This window comes from Cervus elaphus, chromosome 32 (assembly GCF_910594005.1).
Source record: "Cervus elaphus chromosome 32, mCerEla1.1, whole genome shotgun sequence".
NCBI lineage: Eukaryota > Metazoa > Chordata > Mammalia > Artiodactyla > Cervidae > Cervus > Cervus elaphus.
The window spans coordinates 35656797-35680423 of NC_057846.1; the positions used below are offsets into that span (position 1 = coordinate 35656797).

Below are 23627 nucleotides of genomic sequence, written 5' to 3' on the forward strand. Positions count from 1 at the left end.
CCTAGATTTTTGTCAGCTGTCCCCGCTTTAAATCCTTGTCTGCAGCTTGACAGCCTTGTGACCTTGTACAAATGTTGGCATAACCCCTCGTATCCTCACCTGTAAAATGGAAAGAATAGTTATCCAGCTTATATGAAATACATACAAGAAAAATGGAAAAGGGAAATTGACCCAAATGGTAAATTTGGGGATGTACATCGATCATAATAGTTACTGACTAGTTAAGGAGCAAATTTAGACCTTGTAGACTGGGATAATCAATGAAGACAGTTGATCAACTTTGATTTGAAAACAGAGGAGATCATATTAAAATGTTCACTCTTCTTAAAATGGAATAACAGCCTGGCCTCTGCAGGAGCCTGTGAGATAAGGTGGCTTAAAGGAGATGGGAAGGAGTATGGTTGCAATGACTGGGGTCTTAGCTGAGGCAGGAATCAAGTAGAAAACATTTTTTTTTTAATTTATTTTAAATTGGAAGATAATTGCTTTACGGTATTGGCTTCTGCCATGCCTTGACATAAATTAGCTGTAGGTATACGTATGTCCCCTCCCTCCTGAACCTGCCTCCCACCTCCCACGCCATCCTACCCCTCTCGGTTGTCACACAGCCCTGGCTTGAGTTCCCTGAGTCACAGAGCACATCCCCACTGGCTGTATGCTTTCCATGTGGTCATGGGTATGTTTCCAGGCGACTCTCTCCATCTGTCCCACCCTCTCCTTCCCCCCTCACCCCCCACGGCCATAAGTCTGTTTTCTGTGTCTGCGTCTCCGTCGCTGCTTCCAGTAGAGGACATTTTAACGACGATGACCAGGTGAGAGAAATCCAGGAGGCAAAGTAAAGGCAGGAATGCTTTTTTGACCGTTTTCCAGTTAGGTTTACATTTCCTTTTTATTAGCGACATATGGCAGAGAGCATAAGAGTACTGATCCGGTGGAATGCATAAAAATGAAAATAATGTCATTGGGGCCCTTTGATCTCAAATTTTATTTTATTTTATTTTTTTTTTATTTTTTTTTTTCCAGTGGGTTTTGTCATACATTGATATGAATCAGCCATGGATTTACATGTATTCCCAATCCCGATCCCCCCTCCCACCTCCCTCTCCACCCGATTCCTCTGGGTCTTCCCAGTGCACCAGGCCGGAGCACTTGTCTCATGCATCCCACCTGGGCTGGTGATCTGTTTCACCATAGATAGTATACATGCTGTTCTTTTGAAATATCCCACCCTCACATTCTCCCACAAAGTTCAAAAGTCTGTTCTGTATTTCTGTGATCTCAAATTTTAAAAAAGCCTTTTTGAGAAAGTGGGTGTGGGTTTTGAAGTAATATTTGGGCCTGGATCTCTTCTTTATCAGTATCTTCTAGATCCTTCCTTCTACTTAGTTTTTTTCAGCAAGGAAGTTTTGTGCTAAGTCCTTGAGATCTTATGTGTCCAATACACTTAGACATCTGGATGTTTATTGGCTTCTCCAGTGGCTCAGCAGGTTAAGAATCTGCCTGCAGTTCAAAAGACACCAAAGTTGTGAGTTTGATCCCCGAGTCAGGAAGATCCCCTGGAGAAGGACATGATAACCCACTCCAGTATTCTTGCCTGGAAAATGGAGCCTGGTGGGTTCCTGGGGTCACAAAGAGTTGGACACAACTGAGAGACTAACACTACGTTGGACATTTGGATGTTTGTCAAAATGGACCCATCATCACCACCACACCACCATAAGCCTGAGCCTCCACATAGGGACTGTGACCACCTGCTCAAGACTGCTCTTGCCTCTCCTTTGATTGGATAGCGACAAATTCCTTAAATGACCCTCTTTTTTTACACATGCCTCTTTAGTGTAGCCTGTTGGGTGTGATGTTTACCTGTAGAATGTGATCAGTCATTTTCTGTGGCCTTAGAGTAAGCATGGGCTTCCCCAGTGGCTCAGTAAGTAAAGAATCCACCTGCGATTCAGGAGACATAGGAGATGCAGGTTCCATCCCTGGGTCAGGAAGATCCCCCAGAGAAGGAAATGGCAACCCACCCCAGTATTCTTGCCTGGAAAATCCCATGGATGGAGGGGCCTGGTGGGCTACAGTCCAGTGGATCACAAAGAGTTGAACATGCCTGAGCGGGGTAAAAAAAAAAAAAGAGTAAACATAGTTTTTGACTGGGCTGGTTGTGGCTCATACCTCCGAAAGGAACATTTAAAAGAATCCTACTGTTTCAGTCAGCTTGTAGCAGTGAACTGGGGGATGTGGAACTTTGTGCAAATCTCTATGTGAAAAGCCCCGCTGAAGACTGAATTGTTTGAGAGATAAAGGTTAACACTAGTAAGAAGCCGGCTCTGGCTTAGTGGTCCTACCATTGTGAATAAGAGAAGTAAAATGCTGAAATATTGCTCCTGAATTTATTGTATTATAATATGTTGTATAATGACATGTTCCATGCGTGTGTTATGAGGATTTTTCCAGACGCTTGTAAAGATATTATTTGGTGATACACATTCATCCTTGTATAAGGAGTTGGGCATAGAACTGCTAAAATGGTATTTCTGGGTCCAACTGTCTTAACTCTACTTTGAAGCCAACCTTAGTGTGTTGACTGGTATAGTTTGTTGCCAATGGTATGGAGTAAGCTTGAGAATATCTTGTAATAAACCCCTGAACTTTATATAGTGACTTTCTCACAAGTGGAGGTCCCCATATGCTTTTTATCTCATTCTCCAAATATCCTTGCTGAATACCCAGGGACACATAGTAGGTTTCCATTTAGGCTCACAGGGAACTCTAGTTAACTGCAGTTAGGGACAGTCTATCTGGAGGATGATTCGGCTGGACTTGAGGCAGCGTGAGCCTTAAGTCACCACATGCGGCAGCAAATAGTGACCTGTGAGATGGTCCCTAACATAACTTAAGACCACACACCGCCTCAGTAGCAGTGATTTTAATCCTAGGTGTATTGTGAAATACCATTGCTGCTAGACCTTGCTGCCTTATACACAGCTATATTTACAAAATATATACCTGATAAATTTTCCCTTTTATAGTCAAATTTGTGAGTACAACTCAGAAGAGAAGACCAGATGACTAAGTATAATAAACTTTATCCATTCTGTACATTGTGACCATAATTTTCTCAATAAAGGACTTACAGAGACTTTCCTCAGTCACTCATTTACCTTTAACATGACTATAAAAAATAGGGCATCGTTCTGTGTAGAAGACCCGTTCATGATATTTGTGTGACTTTCCTTAACTAACATCATTGCCAATCACCAGTTTTCACTGTGAGATCTGCACCTGTGTGGTATCAGGCTTTTAAATGGTTTTATGCAAGGAAGGCTTCACTGGGGAGTCATAGCTGAAAACTCACAGTGATTTGATAATATTTTGCAGGTTTCCTGTTTAATTTGTTCAGTGTCAAGGCTCGTCAGTTTAACTGTACAGTCAAATGTGGAGAATTATGAGCTAGTTTTGCACCATCAGGACATCCAAAGAAAAGAAACAATTCATCTAGTGTCCCATGCTATCTGCATATCTCAACACACACATACTAAAAGGCGTTCCCTGTTCTTAACAATACAGTACAACATTTGATAATAGCAATATTGAAAATATTAAAAAAATGAGCACCCAGTGGACAAGTAAAATGAAACGATTGCTTAGATGAATAGTTCTTCTTCATCTTTATCACAAATACTTATTCACACATTAAAGAATTGGAATAAACAAACATCGTGTCTTCAATTTTTGTGTGGTCAGCATGTAAAATAATTGTTTTTGGATTACTGCCACAGTTTTTTTCTTTCTCCATTGTACAACCTATCAAATAAAAAATTTAGACATGCAAAAATAGACTTTTAAAGTATACAGTCATACCTGCTTGCATTGACTTAGAGTCGGAAGAGTATGTTCGTGATCTTTTAAAGCCCTGTAAAACACTTAAAGCCTGTAAAAACGAGTGCCTGTAAAATGTGTGGCATTGCTCTGAGGGTTTGGGGGTTTCTATTTTTATAGGCTGTTCCTTTTTGCACTTTACTGTCTGTCTCTGTTGATACATTTCTAAGGGTGTGGATAGGTTCATATTAATGTCAAGCAAGTTTGAAGTAGATTTAAGCCATGACTATTTAAAACTTGCTCTGTCATTAAATTGTTTCAGGGTGTGGAAATGCTGCCTCCCAGCATCACAATGAAAGCAGAATTATGAACTGTGGTAGACCAAATACAGTTAAATCATTCCAAAGATGTTCAGATCATTTACTGCATTGGAAGCAGTAACTTAGCATTGTGTTTACCTTCTATCCATTTTTAGTTAGGGCTTCCCAGGTGGTGCTAGTGGTAAAGAACCTGTCTGCCTGCGCAGGTGGACGTAAGAGACACAAGTTCGATCCCTGGGTTGGGAAGATTCCCTGGAGGAGGAAATGGCAGCCCACTCCAGTGTTCTTGCCTGGAGAATCCCATGGACAGAAGAGCCTGGCAGGCTGCAGTCCACACAGTGGCACAGAGTTGGACAGGACTGACATGACTTAGCACACGCAGCAGCGCTTAAATTAACAGACTGTTTACTCTTAAATAAGAATTGAAGGGCATGTACATTTTTTTTTTTACAGTTTTAAAATCCGAGTACTCGCTTTCAAATATTGCCTATGGTTTCGAAGCTACCCTTGGTCTTATAAAATTATATCTGAATTTTAGAAAGTACTTGGTGGAGTGCTTTCTCAGTGAAATAAATGAGATTATTTTATGCGAGTAAACTGTGTGAGAAACATACGTGGTTTTAAAATGTATTCTAGTAACATATACGTATTGTTTTATAATCTAATGGAAGGAAATTTACTCTATTGAAAGTTGTCTCATTATGAATAGAGGAGAAAAAGCACACAGACCATATGTCCTCAACATTAGTTTGCACACTTGTCAAGAGTCTGAAATATCCAGGGGTATTCCATTAGGGTGGTTATGTGAGAAGAAATAAAGAAAAATTTATGTTGTTGCCCAGTCTGTAGGATGCCTCCATTTGGGCTCCACCTGGAGTGAGTGAGGAACTTTATGTGGTACTTTTCTAGAAGGTATCACTGACCGCAGAATACCCAGGGGCCAAGAGTGCAATCGTGTGGCTGGGTTAGTGGGTCACAGATTTGTTTCTCCATTTATGGAGAATTTTAACACCTTAAAACAGCTGTTCTCTGAAATCTGTATATCCTCATGTCATAGCTGGTTTCCCCTGAAGACACAGCAGAGACATTATGACAAGTGGACTTCCAGGGATGCTGGAAGCTTCTGTGCTTGTGACAGTCTTGAAGCTACTTGCAAGAGAGAGCAGCTTAGGCTAGTCAATAGAGGTATATCCAAATCCCAGACACTAAGAAATGTTTATACATTGGGGTTAGCGTAAGGAGTGGATATTCTAGTTATAAAGGGCCTTGCCTCTCAAGGTCTGTGCCTCATTATGTCATAGATCATCTCTTAAGGACAAAGATGTACCAGTCTTGCATGTGAACCCCCAAAGGAGAGAGCAGATGTGTTGACCTGCCAAATAAGAGATTGTTTTCCTTCCACCAGAGGGCCTAGTGGGATTGAAGCCCCAAAGTCATGGTTATCAGGTTGAACATAGGAAGATTTCAGTGCCATACCACTCAACAGAATTTTAATGGAGAATATAATCTTAAGAGCTACATTTGTAAGTTACAACACAGATATTCACAAGAATCTCCGTGACTTCAAATTTAGCCAAGACTTCAAAAGTATTTACTGAAAGCTTGAGACTTTTTTAATGGCAGAAAGATCAGATTTTAAAAAGGCAAAAAAGCTAAGAGAAACCAGTATTCCTTTTCCTCCCTTTCTCTCTGTGTGTGTGTGCATGCATATGCATGTATGCATGTACATCCTTATTTGCAGAATCATGTGAAATTTAGTTGGAGATATCATGATATTTCAGCAAATACTGCCTAAGAACAAGGGTGTTCTTCTGCATGACCACAATGCAGTTATCACACTTGAGAAACTTAATTTTGATACAGGAGCTTTATTTAGATTTCCCCAGTAGTCCTAATAATGTTCCTTATAACTATTTTTTCCCTAAAGCAAGATCCAATCACGAGTCAAAGTCCATTGTGTTTGTCAGTCTCTTTAACCTACATCAGTTTCACAGTGTTTTATCTTTCATGACATTGATATTCCTGGAGCCTAGACCAGCTGTTTTGTCAAATATCCTTCAATTTGAATTTGTCCAATTGTTTCATCACATTTGAAATCAAGACTCTTACTAAAGTCATAATAAATAAAGAAATGAAGATAGGAGGGGAATGGGGAAGGAGAGGTGACAGAAAGAGACAGTGGAATAAAATAAGAGAAAAAAAGTAAAAAGAGATGCAAATGGACTTCACGAAGATTTCAAACAAGGTGACAAAATCTAGTAGATTTGTGTTCAGACTGTATTGGTGAGCAGATGAATGGAGAGGTGGGTGAGGGAACATGGTACTTAATGAGAGTTAAGGACATCTCAAATATTGGGTTTGGAACATTTTGGATAAAGACAAGGGAATGAACCTGGAAAATCTGGGCTGTATGCCAAGCTAAACACAAAATTAAGTGAAAACAACAACAAAAATTCAAACTAGTTCTTTTAATCTGTACATAAAAGAATGAGGTGGTTTATTTTTCTTAATAAATGTAAACCAGTTTTTTGGTATCATTTAAAACCCTTTACTAGGTTTACAAAATTGAAAATGATCTTAAGGAGTTAATAGGAATATACAAATACTATACCAGATAGATGAGAATTTAGTCTGTTTTTTAAAACCTCCAGAACAGAAATTCGTGGACCACATCTTAAAGGGAAGGATTCTAGGAAAGCTCTTCAGGAAGTAAATCTTATTTTCAAGCTGTCAAAAAAACTAACCAGAGAAAATCATCAGGTGTCAGAGGCTAAGAACAGCTGAAATATTGATACAATTTTCTAACTTGCTGCTGTGTCTTCACATTTAGTGTCTGCTTCTCCACCTCATCTCCCGGCCTCTAAATAAGAAAAAGGGGGATGTGTAATTGTAGGAACACTGTTAAGAAGTCACAGCATTCAAATAGTTTTTGCTGTAATTTAATGGAAAATTTATATACTCATTCCTAACATTTTTGGAGGGATTTTCTTGGTAAGGGCAGAGTTGTAGAAAAATAAATATATGCAGAGTGGGAAAGGTACACCATTTCCTGTTCATGCTTAACATGGTTCTGATTGCCATCCTTGGAGTCTTGATGCTGTACACAGTCAATAATTGCTCACTGGGTCTGAGAGGTGCAGTCTCTTTTGGTGGATTTGAAGAATTAACTTCTCATTAAGTCCTGAACTATGGCAGAAATAAACTTTGTACTTGGTTTTTGTAAGACTCAATGGAAACAGAGATGTTGAGACATCACTTTCTGTGGTGTTGATTAAGTGAAATTATGTATGCAGAGGAAAATCCATTCAATATGCTTTTATTTTTTAAACTGTTTTATTATGGGGAAAAAAAAAACCAGACATACTATATAGTATTGCAAGGATTTCCCTGGCAGTCCAGTGGTTAAGACTTTGCCTTCCAATGCCAGGGTGAAGGTTCCATCGCTGGTTGGGCAGCTGAGATCCCATATTCCTTGTGGTCAAAAAGACAAAACATAAAACAGAAGCAATATTGTAACAAAATCAATGAAGAGTTTTAAAATGGCCTACATTTTTAAAAAATCTTAAAAAAGAGTTGTATACTAAATCCATGCTTCTATATATTGACTGACTTAACACAGACAACTTCTTGGGGAATTTATTTCATTTTTATGCCTAACCATTCCCCACTGGCTTCCCAGGGGGCACTAGTAGTAAAGGACCAGCCTGCTAGTTATATAGAGATGCAGGTTTCATCCCTGGGTTGGGAAGACTCCCTAGAGGAGGGCACAGCAACACACTCCGGTATTCTTACCTGGAGAATTCTATGGACAGAGGAGCCTGGTGGGCTACAGTCCATGGGGTCGCGAAGAGTTGAACGTGACCAAAGCAACTTAGCACATTCCCTACTACCATTTCATATTGAAGTAAATCTCAGATATTCCAACATTTTATCCATAAAGACTTCAGCAGAGAATAGGTACTCTTTGAAGTCTTGCTTAAAATAGTAATGGTATGTAAGCATTTAATATAAGTGAATGAGTGACTGAAAGTCACTCAGTCATGTCCAACTCTTTGCAACCGCATGGAATATACAGTCCATAGTATTCTCCAGGCCAGAATACTGGAGTGGGTTGCCTTTCCCTTCTCCAGGGGATCTTCCCAACCCGGGATCGAACCCAGGCCTCCCACACTGCAGGCAGATTCTTTACCAGCTGAGCCACATAAAGTGTCCTATAAATTAATGCACAATATAAGTGCTCTCCTGTCTCTGTTGAGAAGATTTAGAAGGGTGAAATCCAATCGAACTGATAATCTGATGGGAGTACGGTGGTCATTTGTTGTTTGTGGGAGAGTATCTGTAGACCCAATAAAAGTGTTGTCACCAAAGAAAGAGTGATGTCACCAAAGAATTCCTGTCTTGAAGAAATGAGTGTTGTTAAGATGTATGAGTCCTCTTTGTTCTCTGGATTTCTCCTGTTGATAGCGTAGTCTAACTCTGACTCTCCAGAATATTGTAACCATGGCCGAGAGACACTTAACCTGTCTCTGAAAATAAGCTTCCCATTTGAAAAAATGGGTGTGATACCTGTTTTACATATTCACAGAACTGTCATGCAGATTAATTGTGATCTGGGGGGGCGGGGATGTGAATGTGCTTTAGAAATAATGGCCCAGTTACCTCTTCTTCTTTAGCATAAGATTTTGATTCTTTGAAATGGCCAGTCTTCAGGATTTTTAATAGTACCAGAGGATGTAAAGATGGAAGAAATTGCTATCTTGAATATATATATGTGTGTGTGTGTGTGTGTGTGTGTGTGTATTGTTTAGAATGTTTTTAAAGAATAGATTTTTATTGAAGTAGACTTGATGCACAATATAGTGATTCACAGTTTTTAAATGATGTACTATATTTTATGCTTTATGCTTCGCTGGTGGCTTGGACAGTAAAGAATTTGTCTGCAATGCAGGAGAGTGGGATTTGATCCCTGGGTGGGGAAGATCCCCTGGAGAAGGAAATGGCAACCCACTCCAGTATTCTTATTTGGAGAATCCCATGGACAGGGGAGCTTGGTGGACTACAGTCCATGGGATCACAAAGAGTTGGACACGGCTGAGCAGCTAACACTTTCACTATATTTTATAATTATTATAAAATAAAGGCTATGCCCCCTGTGTTGTACAGTATGTCCTTGTAGCTTATTTTATGCCTAATAGTTTGTACCTCTTAATCATCTACACATATATTGCCCCTCTCCACTTCCCTTGCCCCACTGGTGACTGCTAGTTTCTTCTTTATATCTGTGTGTCTGTTTCAAAGAATAATTTTATAACCTAAGTTCTCTTTTTCCCCCTGAATATATTTTATCTGAGCATTTTTATTATTCTCTAAGCTGAGATACATTTTGACTGATACCTGCCTCCCCTTTTTCTTTTCTCTCTCAGTTAGTAAAGCCTTTGTGAATGGTCTCTTGATCAGGCTCACCAAAATGAACATGTTTCTCTTGGGAAGATTGCCGTGTGATCAGAACTTTTTTCCTTCTCTTTTCTCTTTTAGCCTTGCCTCCCCGCTTGAAAGAGATGAAGAGTCAGGAGTCTGTGGCAGGTTCTAAACTAGTGCTTCGGTGTGAGACCAGTTCTGAATACTCCTCTCTCAAGTTCAAGTGGTTCAAGAATGGGAGTGAATTAAGCCGAAAGAACAAACCACAAAACATCAAGATACAGAAAAGGCCAGGGTGAGTATCCTGCATTACACAGCAGATTCCATGCCTAGCAATACAATGGTATAAAATATAAAAATTACTCACAGCTTAGTAAATAAGGATACGATCAAAAAAACAGGATACGTGATAAATGAAAAGATTTTTTGTTGTATGGGGGCCAGAAATTGGGTCATTAGATGGGAAAGAATTTTAAAGTATGTCATCTTACAACTTCTGGAGAAAGAAAGGAAGGATGGATGTGGAAAGGACTGTAACATGTGGCTAGAAATAGAAGGGGTTAGAGAAGAAATATTAATAATAAGCTGTGTATAGCACAGGAAGCTCAGTTAGTGTTCTGTGATGACCTGAGGGGTGGAACCAAGGGAGGTCCAAGCAGAAGGGGATATATATATATATATCAGATTCACTTAATTGTGCAGTGGAAAAACTAACACAAAGTGGTAAAGCAGTTATACTCCAGTGAAAAAATAAATTTAAAAAAGAATTCAAAACAAAAATTTTTTAAAAACAAAAAAAATATTAATAGGTGCTATTGTAATAGTAATAGATGAGATCCTAAAATCCTGTATAGAATACCTGTGCCTTACACAATCAAGCTCAGTTGGGAAAGAATCTGCCTGCAATATAGGAGACCCGAGTTCAATTCCTGGGTTGGGAAGATCCCCTGAAGAAGGAAATGGCAACCCTCTCCAGTATTCTTGCCTGGAGAATCTCATGGACAGAGGAGTCTGTCGGGCTACAGTCTGTGGGTTTACAAGAGTCAGACACGACTTAGCGACTAAACGTATATCATCATGTGAAGAGTTAGAATGTAATCAGTTGAATCTGAACTACTCTCAAGTATATTTAATATGTAAGATTAATGAGTAACTGACAATTCTATTAAGCTCCATCACCATGAGAGCAGATTAAAATATCTAGTAATCCTAAGTAGCAAGACTTAAGTTTTCCTGCCCTCCTTGAGGAGATTCCTATTTGGGAAGGCTTCATGTGACCCCCTATAACGTCTGTATTCTATACCTACTCTAAAATGATGCTCTTTTATTTATTTTTTTCTTCATTTTTTTTCTCCTTATTTAAGAACATTTACTTCTAATCTCAAACTACATTTTGAAATTACAGAAGAGCTAAACGTCTTGGATTTTTGCTTGTGAACCGTCCTTTCATCAATGTGACATGTATCATAGGGGTTCACAGCTCCAAGGAGACCTTTTCTCTACTTACACTTCAGAGGATCCCAGTGACATCCCAGAGATGATATATGAAGCAACAATGAGAATCACCTCCTAGACTTTTATTTTATAGGACAAATACCAAAAAAACCAAACACACATGTGCCAGAAAAAATAAAGTGATGTAAGGGAAATGAATTTTATCTTACCAAAGTGTTTAATGACTGTAAGAGCCATAATTAGGGATGCCTTCTCGTTTCTCTAGTTTTAGTAACTACTCTGCTTATCCTTTTTATTGATTGTGTCAGTACAGTGTCTTGATTTGGAAGAATAATACAGAAGGAAATATCACTGTAGCAGGTGGTACTTCAAATATACAAAAAAGAATAATTCTGTGAAGTGACAGAGTGCTTTTGTATATAATCTTATTTGTTTGGTTTTTTAACAATTTTCCCCTAGGTAGTAAAGGCAATTTACTGCCCATGGTGACTCTAATTTTGCAGGTTAAGAAATCAAGGGTCAAAAAACTGTTGTCTCTCCTTGAGTCACCCAACTAGCTATGAATAAGCTGGAACACAAATCAGTGTCTCAGATTCCTTAATGTCTCTCTCCTTCTTTAAAAATGGAAAGCAGACATATTTTATCACATGTGTCCATGTGGGGAAGGGAGGAGAGACAGCAAATTGAAAAAACAAACATGATTCTTTTTGAGAAGTTTAGCAACAAAGAAAAATTACTTTTAGCTAGGTTTTGGTGTCTGTTTTGTTTTTTATCAATTAGCAAGGTTAGTAAGAAACAGTTATCAGCATAAGCAGAGTGATGTCTCAAGCCAGGTTAGTAAGAAACAGTTATCTGCATAAGCGGAGTGATGTCTCATTTGTTTCTATGCGGTTATTAGTTGAGAGCAAAAATATTTAAGAGCCCACGAAAAGCTTATATGCTAGAAATGTGGAGAAATGAAAGAATCCTAGGGCGTTTTATACTCAGGGCATCAAAAGATTGTAGAGAGATTATCTAGTACAGCCTTATATGAAGCAATCAAGTGCTGAAATCCTGTTAGGGCTGGGGGGCTTCAGGATTTTTAAGAAGCCCATCTATTTACAAACAGTAGTCTAAAAACTTGATTATTTATGCTGAGGTAAATTCTACCTTGTGGGAGGTTAAATTTATTAATAATTAGGGAAAAGAAATATCTAACACTGAACATCAAACAGTAAAACTAAGCGCTGAATTACAGGTTACTGACGCTAAGTGCCGTGGGACTTGGGAAGTGGGGAAGACCCCAGGAGCTTCAGGAGTCACTGTGAGGGGGTGGATTGGACTCTGCTAAAGACAGAGAGACCCCCTGGATGGGTAGGGTGGGTTATAGAGTAGATCAGTAGCAGGTTCTGTTTATAGGACAATAAAGAGGCCAATTGAGTTGGGCCAGTGAGAGAGTGGATGGGAAATTTTGCCCTTCCTTGGATAAGATGCTGTGTGTTGGTCCTGGTCTAGAAGCTGGGTCCAGAGAGATGAGCAAAAAGTGCATGCTGTCTCAGAGGCTTGGTCTCAAGTGGGGAAGGGAAATATAAGCAGTTATAATTCTCAGTTTTAAATTTGATGACAGTGACGATCACAGGAGGCTTTAGAAAGGTACGCACAAAGGATGGTGGAGGGGATCCAGTCCTGGACTGTGGAGGCTTCCTAGAAAGAAGGGGAGGAGGGAGGGAAGGCGGAGAGGATTATCCAGGCTGAAGGAACGGAATGAAGCAGCTGCGGACTGCAGGTATTTAAGGTGAGGATACCTGAAGAGAAGAAGCTGAATAGGTTGGGTAAATAAGATGACAAAAAGGAACAACAACAACAGAAAAAGAGAAACCCCCCCCCACCCCGGAATGAATACGGTCCAAAAGAGCACATGTACAGGTACAGAACTAATTTGTTACATGGCTTGTATGACATATAAAAGTGTCATTAGTATTCAGAAAGGCGTTTTCACGTTGGCTTCATAGGCTCAGACAGCTAAGAGCACTGTCTACATATTAATAAAATCCCCATTATCCCAGAAAGGCCAGTGTTCAGAAATTACTTCTTTTAAACAATAGCCCTGCTGGAAAGAATTAAGTGGGAACAAAAAAAAAAAGAATTTTATTCAAGTAATGTGACTGCAAATGACTCTTGGCAAAGCACTGAACATTTTTGAGCCTCCAAAAATAAGACACTTTGTGTAAAGTGGGCAGCCACTGATAAGTGATCAGCTAATTAGGTTTCAGAATTGGGTATTCAGTCATTTCTGAGGTTGTATCTTTAAAAAAAAAATTAGTGCTGTCTTTTGTAAGGGATCAAACTGAATCTAAATTTAATTAACATTTGCAAGATGCTCTATTATTTCAACTTTCAACTTATAAGAGAATGGATACTATTGTTATTATACCCATTAAAAAATTAATATCCTGAGAATGAAGGAAATTAGGTTTCTTCCTGTAGATCTAATGTTAATAAATGGTTACTCTTGGACTTGAAATTGATCTGTATCTATGCCTTTTGTCTTTTTCACTCCATGTCTCAGTCTTTTCACAACTACTTGTGATTTTGCCGTAGTATCCAGTGAAGTCATAACATGTTTAAGGCAAGGGACCTGTTTAGGCTTAAACTGCTTAATAAAAAGCATTCTTATTTGTCAGCTTCCTCTACATGCTCATAATTTTTCATTATGAAGACATTTCAAAATGTTAACAATTTGTAGTGGTTACTTGCTTACTTAACTTTATCTTACTACATTTGCTCTTAGCCAACAGGCCAAGAAGGGATAAACTGTCTCTTAGGGCATGATCACAAGCAGAGGTGAATTTTAGTGTAAGGTTTAGGATTTCCCTGGGACCCTCTTTATTTAAAGTAAAATGTTGACTCTCTTCCAATCCTTCGCCTAGATTTCTTTTTCACATTTTATAATCTAGATTGTTTGTAACAGTCAGAATTTCCTTTTAATCCCTTAGTGTTATGAAAAGATTTTACACCAATAGGGAATTGCTATTATTTTGTAAAGTCTTATCCCCTCTTCAGCCCCTGCTCCTACTAATAAATGACATTCGCACATGTTCTTCCTATGATTCTGCATTCATGTGTGAGCCTTTTTGTTTGTTTTATTTGGCTGAGCAAGGTGTGGGACCAATTAAAAGAAATAGAAGCTGCCCTGGTCTTAAGTGTCTACTTATCCCTTTGTTATTGTTTCCTTTGCCTGGTGGACGATTTTGATCAAGAAAACTGGTTAAAGAGCTTGGTTGTGTGACAGGTTATATTTCAGGTCTGCCTGTTGGCTTCACTTGCATACCTGTCTTGTATCAGTCTTTTTTTTTAAATTAATTTATTTATTTTAATTGGAGGCTAATTACTTTACAATATTGTAGTGGTTTTTGCCATACAATGGCATGAATCAGGAGTCTTATTAAAGGCTGACTTCCTGTTGTTTGTGTATGGTGCACATTTTGGGATGCTCTTAATTTTGTATCCGGGGCTTCCCTGGTGGCTCAGTGGTAAAGAATCCGCCTGCCAATGTGGGTGCCATCCCTGAGTCAGAAAGATCCCCTGGAAAAGGAAATGGCAACCCACTCCCGTATTCTTGCCTGGAAAATCCCATGGATGGGGGAGCCTGGTGGGCTACAGTCAGTGGGGTTGCAAAAGAGTTGGACACAACTTATTGACTAAACAACAACAGTTTTGTATCAGCTCTTCATTTCTGTTCTTGCTTTTTTTTTTTTTGGACTCACCTTGTGGTTTGTGGGATCTTAGTTCCCTGTTGAACACAGGCCCTTGGCAGTGAAAGTCCTAACCACTGTACTGCCAGGGAATACCCTGTTCTTACATATTATAATCTTGTTTAAAATTGATTCTAATTGGTTTGGTCAAGTTAAAAAAAAATAAGGAATGATTGCTCCTATTATCAGTTGGTTCAGGGTTTTTTGACTCTTAATAGAAGAGGTTTAGACTCATCTCTTTCTTTTATTAGTTGAGCTACTCCAACAGGTCATTTTAACTTTATATGTAAGAAGATCTCAGATTCCTTAGGTATAAAATGGGAATAACCAGTGTCTGTTTCATAGCATTTATGTGAAGCATTTTATGCAGTGTCTGGTTCTGTAGAGTTTCATAGTTGCTGCAGTGGCAAGTGACTTCATTCTGGTAGAACCAGATGAGGACTGACATTCTGTGGTTTGCACTATGAAATCCCTCTCTTTCTTTACCCTTCTCATCAGCAGTTCAACAGTATCTGAGCTGTGTTAACATACACACGAGAATTCATATATGATTCCTTAGGGATCAGAAGAACTAGATTATATAAACTGAGTTGATCTTTTCTATATGCATTTAATTTGCCTTTGCCTATAAAATTTGGTAAAAGAATTAAGTGTGAAAAATGAGATAAGCAGCTATGGAAACCTTGAAACTACCTTGTGAGTGAGCACTCATGAAAAGAACACAGTTTACATTTTGATATAAAAAAAAGAAGTTAATCTTTGTAACTTCCATTTACAAATGTTTTATTGCTTTATTGTTACATAACGTCATTTTTTCTTATTCCAAAGCAATGCATGCTTATTAGGAAAATCTAAAAATTGCAGAAATTTAGAATGTCATTATAATAGTAGCAGACACTTACTGGGAGATTACTCTATTTCAAGCATTGTTTTAAACACTGTGTATGAATTAACTCTTTTAAAGCTTTTAGAAAATGAAAATCCACCAAAACATGCATCCCTCCCAGAACCCCAGATAACTCATCAATTAAAGAGCAAAAAGTTAATTTTGTGATTGGGAGTTCATTCATTCTTCCAAGTTAACTTTCTTCTTATAGACAAGATATAGTAGCCTATTGAAGAAAGTAAAATAAAACTATAGCCATACTTATTAAAGCCCCAAATGGTTACAATGTATAATCTTCAAGAAAGGTTTCTCTGTTTCTACTCTCTATTTCCCATTCCTGCTTTAAGACCCAAGGATTGCAGAATCTCACAGTTAAATGTATCATTATAGTTCAAAGGGTTTTTTTGTGTCCCTGGAGAAATTTGAGTTTCCATTGAACTGCAAAAAGGATTGCCAACCTCTTTGACATAAATACTTTCTCCCTTCATAATGTTTTTAAATATGCAGCTCTCATTTAAGCTTTCATTTAAAAACAGGATTTATTTTTTCAAAACTAATTGAAACCATTGATCTAATTAAATCTTTTCTGCATAGAGATATTCTTGTTAGGAACTGCTTGACAGGTGGCAATCCAGACTCGAATCTGCCTAAAGAGAAAACCTCTTTCACATGACATCCTATCCTTATTGAACACTCAAAAGGTCCTTCCTTATGTATCATCGAAAATATCCCTTGTTTTTCCTATAAGGCATAAATCTACCTTCAAGAGCTTCACCAAATAATTTCCTTTTCCAGATAATAAAGATGGAATATATTTATATATCTTGTTCATAGCTCCATACCAGTGGAACCTTTCTTACTTTAATAGCATCTTCTCTGGTGTTAAGATATCTAGGCCCTATTCAATTCTGATCACCCTCTTCTAAAGTCCTCTAGCTGTTGATATTTTTTTTTATCAAATGCCACTTTGAAGCATAATTCAATACTCCAGATATGATCCAGCCTATAAGTAGTGGCTGAGACTTTTATCCAATTTGGTTTGCTCTTTTAATGTTAATTTGGCCAAATAGTAGTACTTTTTTCTTCTTTTTTAAACAGTTGTTTAAAGTGGAGTAATATTAATACGTGTGGCTAACTGAAATCCTTTTTTCTGTATACATTGTTGTCAAGGCTCTTCTCTCCCAGCCTGTGTTTCTGCTACTGATTTTTGAACCTGAATGTATTTATTATGCTTATCTTGATTACATTGATTCTTGATCTTGGCCCATTGACACACAGTCCTAGAATTCCCAAGGGTGTCTCTACAGAAAGGATTTCTTAGTCACTTCTCATGCCTGCCTTAGAAATTCACTGTAACTGCATAAAAACGACTAAGAGGTAGGTTGTAAAGAAATCTGCTTGTTTAAAGAAACATTAGTTGAGTGCAGAAAAATTTTTTTTTTCTTATTGTCTTTCTGTTTCTCTGTTTTTTAATTTTTTTATTGGAGTATAACTGCTTGGAATGGCAACCTACTCCAGTATTCTTGCCTGGGAAATCCCATGGACAGAGGAGCCTGGTGGGCTGCAGTCCGTGAGGTTGCAGCATCAGACGCAACTGAGCTTGCATGCATGATTGCTATACAATGTTTTGTTAGTTTCTACTGTCCAACAGTGTGAATCAGCTACATATATCCTCCCTCTTGAGCCTCCCTCCCACCCCTCTAGGTCATCACACAGCACCAAGCCGTGCTCCTTGTGATAGAGCAGCTTCCCACTATCTGTTTAAAACACGGTAATGTCTGTAGGTCAATTCTAATCCCCCAGTTCATCCCACCCTCCCCTTCTCTCCCTGTGACCACAAGTCCATTCTCTACGTCTGTGTCTCTGCTTCTCTTTTTAAGCATAACATTTACTTACATTCCTTGGAAGAGTATTCCAGTAAACACTGCCCAGGTCTTTTAGGAGAAGTTTAAGAGCTATCGCTGTCAGATTAAACTGTAAATTTCATTACCCTATTTCTTTAAGAAGATTCTTCTGAGAGAGTTACTCAAGGCTGGCAGAATTGAGACCAAAGAGAGAGAGAGAGAGAGCAGCTCCAACTACATGATCATGAGAGGCTTGATGCAGGAATTGGCACTTGAGATGGTCCTTGAAGATCAGCTAGTATCTTGGTGGGTCAAAATACGGGGTACCCATTCTAGGAAGAAGAAATACACAAGCAAAGCATGAAGATGGCAGGCCATAAAACTTACACTTGCAGGTGGAGGAGGGTGGATTAATTCAGTAGACTGGAGGAGGAGAAGAGTAGAAATTAAATTTGGAATAATTGATCCAACCTGATTAATATTATGTGACAGGAAGACCAAAAACTTCACTTAAAATTAGGAGGGTGTAATTTACAGGAGGGCTTTCCTGGTGGCTCGGCGGTAAACAATCCACATTTTTGGGTTAGACATGGGTTTCACACCTGGGTCAGAAAGATCCTCTGGGGAAGGAATGGCAACCCACACCAGTATTCTTGCCTGGGAAATCCCATGGACAGAGGAGCCTGGCGGGGTATAGTCCATGGGGTCGCAAAATGTCAGAGAGGACTTAGTGACTCAATAACGCCACCAACAAATTTACAGGAGGATTGCATATACTTCTGAGTTGCTGTCTTTGCTTTCTGCCCTGTTTTCTCCCTGTTGTCCTCCTCTCAGAAATCCAGGCCGTCAATATCAGGCTCCTGTATATAAGGACACTTTAGAAAGGCTTTGATAAATGTTGAGCCAATCCCAGTAGTTCTGAGTTTTTAAACCATAGGCACTGCTTAAATTATAGGCTTGTGCAATAGTAAAGCATGGACAGATGCAAATCACAATGTTGCCCATGTTCAGAAAGAGTGCCAAATATTGATTTAATATGTAGTTTTATGAAAGTGTGTGTTATTGTTGCATGAATATTTATTTCTATATTAAGAACCATTTGTGTGGTATGGTGCTCCCAGCAATGAGAATCGTTTTAAAGAATGACAAGTTCCCTTTCTTTTGGAAGTATTAAATTCTCTTCATTCAAAATTAACATAAGTCCTGATGTCACTCTACTAAGAAGTGTAGAGCATTTTAATCTAGTCTAGCCTTCACTGAAGTATATCTGTCCTTACCAGACTTTTAAGAAACAGCTTTATACTTCTTTATCTTCCTTAATTAACCCTATTGGCTGCTGACACTGAGATATACAGAGGAGAGAAAATTTGACATTTGGGTGAAAAAATATTCTGAAACGTAATGTGGTTAGTGGTAGTGTTAGAGGAATAAAAAGAAAATTTAGAAAAGAATTCCTTTAAACTGCTGATCTGGGTGATGAAATTAAGACTATGTCCAGGGTATAATTTAAATGAGATGTCTCACTTTTGGGGTGATTTTGGTAAAATCATATATATATGTATATATATACGTATATATATCTACTAGTCAGTTGTGGGTTGTTTTTTTTTTTAAAGATTTTTTGGATGTAGACCATTTTTAAATTAATTAATTAATTAAGGCTGTGCTGGGTCTTTGCTGCTGCCCCAGGGCTTTTTCCAGTTGCAGAGAGCAGAGGCTCCTCTTCCTGTGGTGCACTGACTCAGTAGCTCCGAGGCATGTGGAATCTTCCCAGACCAGGAATCAAACCCATGTCCCTTGCATTGGCAGGCAAATTCTTAACCACTGGACCACCAGGGAAGTCCAGTCAGTTGTGTGTGCAGAGTGAGAAGGCGGAGTTTGAAAACTCTAAGACTGCAGAGACTGTATTTTAATGATCATCGTATTTCTGTGAGATATACTTAAACTGCTTTGGTCCTGATCTTGTAGGAAGTCAGAACTTCGCATTAGCAAAGCGTCACTGGCTGATTCGGGAGAATATATGTGCAAAGTGATCAGCAAACTGGGAAATGACAGTGCCTCTGCCAACATCACCATTGTGGAGTCAAACGGTAAGAGATGCCTACTGCGTGCTATGCCTCAGTCTCTAAGAGGAGTGATCAAGGTGTGTGGTCACACTTGTATCACATAGGTGTGTTAAATCTCATTGTGAGCAAATAAAAATCATGAAAGGAAAACCCTATGTTTGAAATGTCTTATGGGTCCTCCTGTAAAGCTCTTCATGCCATAAGGTGAAATAGACCTGAAATATACATGGATTATTTAAAAAGGATTGGAATAATATCATGAACAGCAGAGACAGAATGGATTGCTAAAAGAAAGCGATTATACCTCCACTTTAGGTTAGTCAGGGACAGCAGGTAAGTTTTTTGCTCTGTCAAAACAGAATATGTGTGCATGTATATATGTATATATAATTTATATACAGAATATATATTGTATATATTTCATACTAACGTGTATTATGTATGAATATATGTACATTGTGTGTGTGTAAACAGAATACAATCCTGACTTAGTCCTGGCAATTTTATGTTCTTATATATGTTTTCAATATGTGGGTAGGTAGCAGAAAGTTAAGCTTATCAGGGTTTTTTTCAGCCCATTAATTCAGAAATCAAGAGAGTCTTAGAGGCAAAGCATTTTTAACTCACTTGTATAGGCTTTATAAATAAGCATTTATATAGGTTTTAGCTTCTGTTTTCCTAAGAGCAGTGTCAGAGGCTATGTGTTAAACACATAAATAACTTGGAGACAGAAGGTGCCCCCTATCCTCTGACAACCCCTCTGAGTTATCTGAGGAAGGGTAAAGGACGGGCATAGCTGGTGGCTCTCGGTCCGCGACCCCTTAGTACTCCACAAAGTGACGGAGTCATCTATAGAAGCTGATGACGAGCTAGCAGTGAGCCTCTAAGTCTCTTAAAACAATAAAATGCTACTTTGAAACCTTTGGTGCTGTTTTGGATGATGGCACTAGACTGCTGTCTTCACAAGCCTTGTCATCTATTATAAAACCAAGCATAATTGCACCACTTCTAGGCAGGTGATGAGAAAGAATGCCCACTGCAAAGGCCTGATCTCTTAAAGTGATAAGATAAAATTACAGAGCCAACAAGGGAAGAGTAAAAGAACTCTTAGGGGTTAACTCCTTAGGAGACTGGTGTGGTTTGATTCAGTTGATAACAGGATAGGGAGAAGGGAGTGAGATAAAAATATGGAACAGGGTTGGGAGTATTCAGGTTAATATTCAGGAAATATTCAGGTTAATTCCTAGTCTTCTGTGGACTTCCCAATGCATTGCTCTATTGCAGTGTAATCAACGTTCATTTCTTTCATTTTAAATGTCTCCCTCCACAGAAAGTAAACGTCAACAGTGAAAACTGGTTTCCATGATTATTTTTACGGGCTGTGTTTACTGTTTAAAATGTAAAAGCCATTTAAAATTTATGTCAGTAAATACAACATCACTTTACTTTTTAATCAGCATAGGTAAAGCAACAGGGTTTTGCTTGTGTTATTTTGTTCCACTTGGAATTTTATAGGATGCAACTATAAATGCAAGTTTGAAATTTCAGTAACTAATTTTTTCTTTCTATAATACCATGTTTAATAGCTTTTTCTCAGCTTGTCAGTGACTTGGTTCAGTGCATCTTCTCCTGGTAAAGGCTACTGAATTATGATTTGGACACTTGGATTAGATTTGTGTAGCTATGTATACTGTAAAGTCCCAGGAAAATAGAATTAAAGTGTCATAGTTTTACTGAGTGCTTACAGTAGGATTATATTTAATATTCCACATTTTCTGAATTACAGTATCAAGCAGTGAATTACTTACCACTATTTTGTTCTTGGCAAAAACTCATAGGATTTCTTTTTATTAATTTGGGAGTGCTGAAGTTTTGATAATAACCGTTTTTCACATCCGTTTCATGGGAGAGATATTCAGCTTATTTTCCATATTAATTTATTTAAGAATTGATCTCAAATTTGAATGTAGTATTGACCAATTATAAAGTGTAGAGAAATGAAAATAGGGATGTTTTGAATAATCAATCTTTTTTACCTGACAAGAAAAAAGAGAAGGTCATGAAATATTGTAAGGAAATCATCCTTAAACAATCAACTAAAATTCCGTAAGTACTAGAAGGGAGGAATGAAGAATCTCAATTACTGTGCAAGGCGGTTGTTTCTATTTTCTTCTTAGAACATTAAGACTAGTTCTTCCATATCCAACCTTCTCATTGTATTTAAAAAGAAATGGAGACCTAAGACTTGTTTTAAATTCCTTACTTCCTGGTTCAGTACAGCTTACTCAATACCAGACTGTGTGTTTGTGAATGTTTAAGGTAGATTCTTTGATTTGTGAAGGATGAAAACTGGAAAAAACAAAAACGGTGTGAGGGAGAAAGAGAGAGGGATTCCACTGGGACGAACTAGAGCGTCATTATAACTGGGGTTCCAGGAGAGAATGTACCTAGGGTGCCTTTACAAGTTTAAGCATCAGGAATTTTTGGCTTCCCTCTCAAGTCTCTGCCCTTGAGGTGCCCAGATACATTCTTGACTCGCCGACTCTTTCTTGTATCTTCTAACCTCTCCTGCTTTCACTTACGCTCCTTTATAATTCCAGACTTTGACCTGATTACGGTTCCATTTGTCCATATTCTTCTTCATGGTTCTTTTGAAGGCAGCCCTTCACTTTTGGCTCTGACTGTGTGATTGTTGCCTCAGGGGCCAAATCAGATTCCCCACAGCAAGAATCTGACTGGCAGAGCTGATCACATCCAAAGATCCATAGAGCTCACAGCTCATCAGCATGTTCTGCTCAGGTCCCCACCACGGACCCAGCCCAGGAGAGTGAAGCCGGAAACATGGCTGCCTAGAAATGCTCCTCTTTTCCGAGGCTGTGGGTCAGACATGCAGTTCATCAGAGCCTGTACTCTCAGGCACCAGGACAGACAGGGCCAGAGCATTCTGCACGTTGGGAAACGCTCTTTTCTCCCTGCATCTCAGCAGCTTGGTTGTAGCACCACCAGAAGGAAAATACATAATCATTCTGATGTTCACCCCCTTCTACTGTGATCTATGAATTTGCTGTATTCAGCTCAAGGTTGGTTATCCAAGAAGTCTCAGATCCTGAGCTCCCAGGGACTCAAATTCACTACCTTCATGTTGTCAAGTTCCTGTCTTCCAAGATTCTGGGCAGAGGTTGCACAGAAACACTCTTTCAGAGAGAAAAAGAACGCTCTACTGTGGTTATAAGCTGTCACTCAGCCAAACCATCTCTTCTTAGATATGTATTTACCATTGACTTGGGCTGAGAGAGTAGAATTCTCAAGAATCTCCCCCACCCCCCCAACCATGGTGAGACTGTTAGGGGAAAAAAGTCTTAAAAATAAGAACATGTTGCCAAAATATTATACGATGTCGAACTCCTCTCGAGATTTTCTGTTGTCTGTGGAATATTAGTCATTTTGTTTGTTTTGTGTGGTCTCACTTATCTCTCCCATATTTCTCCATTAAATACATAACTATGGCTTGATAATTTCTACATAGGTTGCCTTGATGAAAGATCCTGGAATACAGCCCTGAGCTAATTATCCTAGCTCTGTGCAAAGGATTTCTTGTGATTTACTTAAATTCTCACACCAGTGCTTTCTTTGCATTAAGATGTTTAGCACATATTTTAGGACAAGATTCTAGGAGAAATGGCAGGAGTTAGGGGGGAAAATGCATGAGAGACTGTGTTTTCTTTTCTCCTTAGGAGAAAAAGAAAAATTTAGCCAGTCGAGCTTGTTGTTTGACACTATTTTTAATCCCATTATGACAGCTATGTAACTATTAGAACGAAATTAGCACAGATCGTAAAAACCTTCCATCTAATGTTATAAACTTCCTAAAATGAAACTCACTGTTTAGATCTGCTTAGATTAGCAACTAAATATAAATGAAATAATACAAAAAGACTGAGAAATTCTCTGAGAAATTCCCCTTGAATCATTATATGCTTAAGTGAAACAATGACCCGATTTCCAGTGTTTTCAAGCATTTAGAAGAGAATATTTGGCTGGTCATTTTCTTAAGCATTTTGGAAATTTGTATGTTTTCTGCCTTT

At 38.5% G+C, this 23627-nt stretch overlaps 1 protein-coding gene across 6 annotated transcripts in view; it reads left to right on the forward strand.

Moving 5' to 3' along the window:
- Positions 1-23627, forward strand: part of NRG1 (neuregulin 1) — a 229605-nt gene that overhangs the window by 43166 nt on the left and 162812 nt on the right. For all 6 annotated transcript variants that reach the window (XM_043893621.1, XM_043893623.1, XM_043893622.1 and 3 more), the window contains exons 2-3: positions 9675-9852; positions 19445-19566. In XM_043893621.1, the coding sequence (XP_043749556.1) occupies positions 9675-9852; positions 19445-19566 (300 nt within the window). The remainder of the gene's footprint in view (positions 1-9674; positions 9853-19444; positions 19567-23627) is intronic.